At 54.8% G+C, this 9,045-nt stretch overlaps 2 protein-coding genes across 2 annotated transcripts; both read right to left on the reverse strand.

The window, feature by feature from the left end:
* Window positions 1-699: 699 nt before the first annotated feature.
* On the reverse strand, window positions 700-1,004 carry NGA_0499201 (uncharacterized protein; the record flags this gene model as incomplete). The annotated part of the gene is made up of 2 exons (XM_005853575.1): window positions 911-1,004; window positions 700-715 (listed from the first exon to the last, which is right to left on the reverse strand). Coding segments are annotated over exons 1-2 (93 nt in total), but the record flags the coding sequence as incomplete, so codon positions are not given.
* A 1,828-nt stretch (window positions 1,005-2,832) lies between these two features.
* CTNNBL1 (beta-catenin-like protein 1) lies at window positions 2,833-6,584 on the reverse strand (the record flags this gene model as incomplete). The annotated part of the gene is given in 14 exon segments (XM_005853574.1): window positions 2,833-2,842; window positions 2,859-3,034; window positions 3,262-3,398; window positions 3,559-3,691; window positions 3,830-3,925; window positions 4,087-4,208; window positions 4,368-4,473; window positions 4,606-4,722; window positions 4,831-5,017; window positions 5,262-5,359; window positions 5,477-5,569; window positions 5,697-5,792; window positions 5,886-5,913; window positions 6,433-6,584. The coding sequence occupies 14 exon segments, from the start codon at window positions 6,468-6,470 to the stop codon at window positions 2,833-2,835; spliced, it is 1,437 nt and encodes a 478-aa protein (XP_005853636.1). The 5' UTR covers window positions 6,471-6,584.
* Window positions 6,585-9,045: the final 2,461 nt, after the last annotated feature.

Below are 9,045 nucleotides of genomic sequence, written 5' to 3' on the forward strand. Positions count from 1 at the left end.
CTGCTCATGCGCTGGTTCAAGCTGACGGTAGAGACCTTCGAAAGCACGACGAACCCGCCCAACGGCTCTTTTGTCGTGATGACGCGCAAGGAGGGGCCGAGGGGAGGACGCTCCGGGGGGGGAGTCTACGAAATGGCGCCCGAATCGGCTGCCTTGATCTCGTTAAGGTAGGGCGTGGGTGTGAAGGAGGGTGATAGGGTGAGTGAGGATAGTGTTTGCAACTTGGGGGGGTAATTGGTCGGGCGTGCTGCCTATCAACTCCTTTCTTTCCGGTTCCATCTCCTACAGCTGTGACTCCGTGCCCGTGGGCGCCTCCATCATGACCCCGTGCAGCAATTTCGAGGACAACACCGGCGGAGAGCAAAAGGATGGGGGAGAGGAAAGGGTAATGACACCTCTGTCGAATGCCGTTGAGCGACTCTCAATCGACGCCAATGGGATTTCCGAGGCTGAAGCCAGACCTAGTTAATAATAAGGCGTTGATGACAAAATCTGCAAATGAAAAGTACACATTCGATCACATATTCGATCATGGAATGAACTTAAGTCTCGCTCTCAAACGACGAGATGTTCCGGTGTCAATACTTTCGTCATTTATTACTTTTTGACATCGTTACCTCCTGTCCCCACTGCACCCCGCAATCGCTTCTCCAGCGCCTTCTGCCGTCGACGTTCTTCCTCCGCCTCCTCCCGCATCACAATGTGATGATGGAATCTGACAATGGGAAGACAACAGGTGAAATGTTTCTCGTCATATTTTTACATCTTCCCCTCATCTGAAACCCCCTTTACCCGATCTCATTCCTTGCGGAGACGTCGGGTTACATCAACTCTCTAACGCCGCTCATTCCTCTTCTTGAGATACATTTGATTTCATGTAGTTAACTCCGTGCTTACTTCTGTTACTGACCTGTCCCTCAGCACCCATGCTCCATAGAGGGCAAACACGCCGACAACAGGAACCACTTGCTTCCACGGCGGGGGCATTACTTCCACTCAGCTGTACCGAATAAATCAGGGAAGTTGAGGAAAAATCAAATGTGGGAGAGAGGTGATCGACTGTGTTATGTACATCGCTGTCAGCAAAGGGAATTGTCTGTCAAAACCTTTTTCGACACAAGTCGACGTCAAGGAATGGCGCGATAGTTTTGAAGGCGAATTAAGCGAATGGAACCACAGGAGACATCAAATAGGTTCGATGCTCTCTTTCTCCGAGGAATTATCCAGCCGCCGTGTGCTCGTGACACGTTTCTGCCGCGTTCATCCCTGAATTTGTATGCATGAAACTTATTGAGCATACATTGTGATCCTACGTGCGATAAGTTCTCCTCGCACGGTAAGACTTGAAAATGTTTTGGTGCTTACGCTTAACCTCCCCACCCCACTTGCAGTCAACGTACCCGTTAAAGCGATCTCATTGGAATGCGCTGGTGGCACCGTTTACTCACTTACTTGAGCAGCAGGCGACGAAACACTACCTCACACTGTAGTTATATGACACAGGAGCAGTCACCCCTTTCACCCTCCATTTCCATTCCGGCTTTTGTGCTTCAAGAGCGAGGCATTTTATCGCCGGCCAAGCCCCCTCCTTTGGAAAGCCAATCTATGAATTTTGATGAAAGAAAATCCAATTACGAAGAATGTGACAAAGAAACTTCAGGAACTAGAGAGGAGATTTCAGATGGAACTTTATCGTCGGTGGAAGGAGAGCAGGCACAGAACAGCACTGGTGTTCCGTTACGCGCTCCTTCCTTTTCCACAACTCCAAGCGTCCATTCAGTCATGTCAGACATCCGAAGCCGCCTACACCACCTTCCCAGATGGAAATACAGATTTCTATGCGCAAGCTTGTTGTTGGCTGTCATCCTTTTGGGTCTACTTCTCTGCGTATCGATTGTGTACGGCTTCGGCTTGAAATACGTCCATTTGTCCGTCACCGGAACGACGCCGCTGGATCCAAACTTAGTAGATGCGGAAGGAAATGCGCCAATGCGAGCAACCATCAGTCTTGACAATCCCAATTCTTTCCCTATCACCGCCTCAGCAAGTGAAGTAGTTCTATCATACATGAATAGGACCGACGGGAGTCAACAGTACACTCCCCTGGCATCCGCCCCTCTGCCCCGCATTCAACTGCATGCCCGTCACAAAGATTGCATGCTTACCACTGATTTTGTCTTGGCGCATTTGCCCACAAAGCCTGAGGGAAAAGCAATCATGGGGGCGGTCCTCCAGGGCCGGGCCACATTCCTTAATGCGGCCGCCACCCTGCGGCTCCACGTGCGCGCCTTGGGCTTCATACGGATTGTCCGCAGGTTCGAAATAGACTGTTCTGTCGCAACGTTATGGGGGGAGCCAACTAAGGCAGATGGTAGCAAAGACACGGTCTCGGATTGCTTTGGGGCTTTTGTGTAGAGCCACATTGAAGAAACATTAGAGCTCCTCAGACGGCTCAATGAAAAGTAATGTAAATCGGCCTTATGAAGCGTACTTTAACTTTAATCTTGTCTGACCCACAATGGGCCTCGCTTCATGCTTCCACCGCTAATTCCTCCACCCCCGCCTCGTTTCCCCCCTCGCCTTCGTCTCCCCCTACCCCCTCCCCCGCCCCCTCCTCACCATGCGCCCCCCTTTCCCCCTCCCACTCTCTTCTTTCACCGTCTGCGCTCCCTAAATGAGCCGCCCAGTACCTCAAGCGTCGTCGCTGTTTGGCTGCCCCACCCCCTTCCGCCGCCGCCCCCTCCGCTTCCTCCCCTATGGACAGCGCATACTCCCGCAACACGTCCCCTACCTCCTCCAGACCCTCCCTCCCTTCCATTTTCATCCTCTTCCTCAAGCGTCCCTGACCCTCCAAGGACCGGCTGTATACAAATCCGAGGATCACAGCCACACGCTGCAACATGAACAGGCCCGCGTCCATCAGCCGCGCCATTCGCCGCTCCCCCTTCTCCTCCGCGGTCTCCCCCTGCTCCCCCAGCCCCTCCTCCCAGTCGCCCGCTCCTTCGTCATTCAGGCGCAGGCGGGCGCGTCTCACCTACGGGGTGGGAAAAAGGAGGAGAATGGAGAAGGAGACCAGGAATGAGGGTAGATGTGTGTCCAATCTCTTTCGGTGAATATCTCAAGGAAGCAATCACGTAACCCCGCATCATCCATCGGACAGAGGGTCGGAGAGGCGATACTCAGTTCCGTCCTCATGCTTCCGCCCTTCCTCCCCGCCCCCCAACCTTCCTCCTCCTCCCAACCCTTCCTCCCCTCCCTCACCTTCTCCTGGTACTTGATGAAGAGCTCGACAGCGCGATCCACCTTCTCACCGCCCCCTTCCACAAATTTGCCCAACAGGCGCGCCTCCTCCACCTCGTGCTTCCTCAACCCCTCCTTCCCTCCCTCGCCTCCTCCATCTTCGGCGAAAACCATCAAATGTAAGCTCAGGGAGGCAATCAAGCTGACCACCTGTGAGACGAGGTCAAGGGTCAGCGTGACTGCGTAGAGTCCCCTCGAAGCGAAAAGAGAAGAACAAGCACACAGCTAGGCCAGACGAGGAGAAGAAAGAAGGGTTACGAACCTGCTCGGTCAACGCCTCCCTCTCTCCCGGCCGCTTGCCTTTCAGGGCCACGCCCCAGCCGCGGCCCATATAGAGGGGAAAGAGCGTCTTGAGCCCCCCTAGTTCGATCAACTTTTCGCAGTTGGGGACCTGGGGAAGTGAGGAACACGGGTGTCAGAGAGGATTGGTCAGACGGCCGCCACGGCAGTTCCGCGCGTCGGAGAAAGAATCGGCACTCCCTGTACCTCCCTGGTGCCCCCGCGAGGGATGAGAGCGAAGAGGACGCACCGAGTTTAGACAGGCCGAGTCCAGCGCCTTGAGCGCGCCCAAGAAGCCTCCCTTCTTCTCCCTAATACAGCGAAGCAGCAGGTCAAGGCCTTCGCTCTGGCGAGCAGAAATGCAGCGTGATGCGCGTCAACGTGGAAAGAGGGGGTGAAAAGGGAATGAGTGCAAGGGTTGAGACAGAGCAGTCTCCCAATACGTGAAAGGGTTGAGACAGAGCACAGCAGTCTCTCGACCTAGAAATAGGTTGTTCCCCCACGCACCTGCCGAAAGCGCGCTTGATTCTCGGGCAGCAGCAGGCACGAGCAAAGGGCGTCGAAGAGGTTCTCAATGCACTCCTTCTCTTCGGGACAGGACGCGTCCCGCCGACGGTAGTAGGCAATCGCTGGACGAAATGGAGTGATGTCAGGGAGACGCAAGTGGAGGAGACGTGGGTTGAAAGGGCCCTGCCCCGAGCCAAAGGCCACGCAATTCGTTCATGATCTCCCTCAAGTCGAAGACAGCAGCAAATATGAAGGGGGTCGTGCAAGAGGATGGCTCTTACCTTGCAGCAGCGTATCCATGCCGTTGATGTCAGCCAGCTGACCCAGGCGCCTCTGATTCTCCGTGTCTGCAGCCAGCAGAATGGAGAGGAGCTCCGCGCAGTAGGCCTGTCAAGCCCGGGGGTGCGAGCGAGGAGGGAACAGGGGCGACACGAGGACCGGGGGTGGAGTATGTGAGGAGCGGGGAAGGCGGAAGAAGACGACAGAGAAGGAGTGAGAGCGAGGGAGGAGGAGAGTAACCTTGACGTCGTCGAACCGCTTGGCCTTGACGCGCGTGAGGAGCACACGCAGGAAAGATGTCTTCTCGCAGATCAAGGGGGCGAGGGAGGGGCGGACAGTAACCAGGTTCTCGATGAGCTGGAAGTGGGCGGAAGCAGAGAAAGAGTAGATTGAGAACAAGAGGAGCGAGGGGGAAGGAAGCCAGAGTCCCGCCCTCCCCCCCCCCCCCTCACCACCCGTCCCCACCTGCAGCGTGTAGTTCACGCCCCTCACGTCCTCCTCCCTGCTTTCGTCCAGGCGCTTCAGGTTCTGCACCACCAACTCCAGCCCATTCTTCTCCACCAGGGCGTCCAGCAGGGTCCCGGCCTCCTTCTCCGCCTCCAGGACCACGTCCGGGTCTGTCATCTCGGCCAGGCAGCCCAGCATGCTGATACTGTGCGACAGCCGACCGCAAGCACGCGCGCCGGAGGGGAGCATGACGTGATTTCAGCCAAAATATGGTACACGACGGACAGTTACATAGTCGAGGAAATGAGTGCGTGCGTCTGTCTGACAGGGAAAAGCTGCCTAGACGAAGAACCTTCCCCCCCACATCCACACACAGCCTCGACCTCGATCAGGCTCAAGACTGAGCATTCAGAGGCGAAGGACAGAAAAAAGGGGACTTAAAAGCAGACCTGATGTCGGTATTTTCGTGCGTGACCAGCCCCAGCAGCGTGTTTGCCACGTCCAGCTTTACCAGCTCGGGGTACAGGGAGGGGGCGGCGGCAACCGCCTATTCAAGAAATGGAGTGGAAGGAAACATGATTGTGTCTGGATGTGGGCGGATATACGGAGCATGGAGGGTGCGAGGCCGGGGACACGGCCCATGTGTAGAGAGGAAGGCCTTTACCTTGAACTGCCCGATCTCCTCATAGAGCTCCAGCTCGGACTCCAGGAATTTCGCGGGCTCGTCGGCGAACTTGACGCGCTTCAATAGATTTGCCTAGGGTGGGCGACGACATGAAGAAGAGCAGTGTGAGGGGAGTGAAAGAGAGAGCCGCTAGGGACGGGGCACCTGGGGCATATCGGGGCTGCGCTCTGCCTCTGGCTAGACCCTCACCCTCGCCCACCTGAATCCGCCTTTCCAGGCCCAAGAACAATTTCTTCACGCCGGGTAGGTCTAGCTCGACCACGTCCTGCTGCTTGTCCGCCACTTGGAGGATCCGCTGGCAGGGGCCCAAAAGGAGGGCCGAAGCACGTGAAAAGGAGGGTCAGGGCGTACCGGAGACGGCATCTGAATCTTCCCCCACCCTGCGTACCTTGATTGTTTCCTCGTCTATGTCATCGCTTTCTAAAGCTTTCCGCAAGAAAGCCTCCTCGTCCTCTCCTTCCTCCCGGTCAGCCTCATCCTCCTTTTCCCCTGCGCCCCCCCCCCCCCCGTTGCCGCATCTCTTGCGTCGTCCGTTCTGCGCCTTTTGGCCCCCTTTCCCTCATGTTCCAGCCCCTGGTCTTTCACCTATGTTATAAGCGTATGATTGAAATGAGACTCGAATCCCTGCGTCGTCATTGCCTGTGGTTTCCTTCGTTTCCCACCCCGATGTTTTTAGTCTCTCTACCTTCTTCATTTCGTAAAAATCTTCGTAATAGCCGACGCCTCTTGTTCCTCTTTTGAAGACTAGACCTGGCCGAGGACCCTGAAAGCTTTTTGAAGGCTGAAATATTTGGCCTGCCCCTTTGTCTTTCAACACAAATGAAGAGGCCGACGCCCTACAAGGGGTCAGGGAGGAAAGGCGGAGGACGATGTTATAAAGTGAGAGAGCAAATCCAAGACACCAGATAAAACCAATATGCCAACCAGTAACGAACCTTGAGGGCTCCAACATGCGCTGGAAATGGTCGTCCATGGTCCTCCAAGTGATAGTAGGTCTATATGTGACTAGCTGAGACTACGAACGGAGGGGAGGTTGCTGAGGTAGCGACGTGCACAACACGGTTGATATCGCCTGCGCGTTCGTCTGGGGGGTGGAATGATCTGGAGGTTAACACAATCTTGACGAACTTGCACGAACAAAGAGTGCCTTTGAAGCTGCAGATGTTGGTTATTGATCGCTTTGGAAGTGCTGAAAGAAAGTGAAGGGGAGACAAGAGGGCTCTGTGACAGCGATTGCCCTGCCTCACGCGTGTTGCCTTGTTTCTTCGTCGAATGATTCATGAGAGCGGAGTTATAGACCTGTTCTCTTACCGTTCTCAGTTCTAGCAATCCTTATTCATTGACGAACATCGGAAGGAACTTTGCTCACGTAAAGCGGGTATTTATGTGTGAACATTTCCGCTCAACATTTCTTTACCAAGACAACCTTTCCTGTTTTCCTAAGACTTCCATTTCTGTTTATATGCAATCAAATAAGCTAGCTGGAAGCCCGGTCATGTGTAAATGTCAGACATACAGGAAGATAATTTTTTGGCCTTGGCTGGAAGTTAAGCTTTTGATACCAAAGATATGCAGAAGAGTGGTGCTAATCGCGTATGATGAGAATAATGGACTAGAAAAAAGGTTTGGAGGCTTAAGATCGTAAGTTTTGCCCGTGAACTCATGAATGAGCTCCAGGAAAAGCTAGAGTGCTGCTGGCGTGGTGCGCAAGATTTGGGGAGGTGGACAAAGCGGAATTTAAGAGACTGGACACTGATTTGTCTGTCTCTACTATATACAGATTTTCTTAAAGAGGCTGTCGTACCAATGCTATTTCTTTGCCGCTCGTGCGTGCTTTCTTCCCTATTGGACGCGTTTCTATTGGACGGGCGCACAACTACGCGAAAACGACCAGGGCAACGTGATTTCTTCTAACTGCCTTGTCGTAGTCAGGCTTCGTATTCATATAGAAAGGCTGCAATTATTGTCCAGGTCACCTTAAATGGATCTTTTGCGAAACCTCAGGAGAAAACTCGACGACGCTACTGGGTGGCTGAAATTTTGACTTTGGAGTACGATAACACGTCAAGCCAGTCAAAGAGAGGTTGTATCCAATTCAAGTGTCTCATATTATATGTAAATTCGAGCAATTTTAGGCTCAGTCCGTGACGTAATGTCTGCAGGCACGGGCCTTCGAGGGGCTGTCAGAGGGAGAGCGGCGAAACCTTTCGCATACCCGGAGGACAGCCACTTTCCTCGCTCAACGCTTGACATTTGAACGAGACTGCTTCAGCGACCACGGCATCGGCACATAGATTGTGAACAGCGTCGTTTTCTGAGCCATCACTCATTGATCTTGCAATAAGGCACTGCTTGTGCTACGTAGGTGGGTATGATAGAGCGGTTGCCACAGCCAGAAGCACTAAAAGCGGAGGACTGGCCGCCTTTGACGGAAACGACGGAAGCAGCTGCACCTTCTCCTATAGCAGCAGGAGGCACGGAAATTAGGCATCCAAAAGAGGCAGAACTCTTATTATCTCAAGGAGATAGGATAGAGAGGGAGGAAAATACTCAAGAAAATTTTACAAATGGAAAGATAATGGACCAGGAGACCTCGATAGGCCAGGCTGGGCATGTGAAAACACGGGACGATGGAATTGAGATAGAGGATTGCAGCCACGATTTCGCATGTGGTTGCAGCGAAGATGGTGGAAACGACGAGCCACATGGAAAAGACAATTTGAATCTTTCTGACGGCACGGTGGCCCTGTACCCTCACGAAAGATTCCAATACGAGGTCTCGCCCCTGGAGCCTGGCGCACGTCTCCACCATGTAGCAGCGGACATCATCTTCGATCGTTGCCTGACTTACCTCCGAAAGGACGACGGTACTATGTACACGGAGGGGCTTTTCATGCTTCAGCCGTCGATGACACGCGTCAGGGAGCTGCAGCGGCGCATGTCTGTGGGGGGGGGCCTGGAGGGAGCCTCTGCGTGGGGGGCGGAGGGAGCGGAAGGGGAAGAAGAGGGAAGAGCAGGGGGTCGAAATCAAGAAGAGACTGGAAAGGCGTCACCGCCGGTGCCCTCATCGCCACATGAGGTGGCAGCGCTTCTGTTGCAGCATCTCCAAGTGCGACCGGACCCGCTCATCCCCTCCTCGCTCTACGCCGCCTGGCTCGGCTGTCAGAAGGTGCCGGGTGAGTCCGCCCGAGGCGGGCTTGGCTGTAGCGATGGCATGGCACGCCAAGACGGGGTCTCTGTCCACATTCTTGGCCGGGAGGGCGATGCCGCAGAGGCCTCGAGGGAAAGTGCGGCTCCCTCGGAAAGGCGGCCGTTGTCGCCGGTGTCGCCCAACCACGCTTTGAGCGACCCGCACGATGAGGAGGCCGGGGGGAAATGGGGCGATCGGTGGGGGGACGGCGGGAAAGAGAACTCGTGGAGTGCCTTCTATGGAGCGGATGGGGTGGACAAGGAAGTGTGTGAGGTGGAGGTGGCTGCAAGCTGTGCCGCCCGAGGCGCCGGGGAGGACCCTATCCCCCAACCCGCCGGAGCCCCCTCAGGATCGACCG

The sequence above is a fragment of the Nannochloropsis gaditana genome, assembly GCF_000240725.1.
Source record: "Nannochloropsis gaditana CCMP526 unplaced genomic scaffold scaffold820, whole genome shotgun sequence".
Taxonomy (NCBI): Eukaryota; class Eustigmatophyceae; order Eustigmatales; family Monodopsidaceae; genus Microchloropsis; species Microchloropsis gaditana.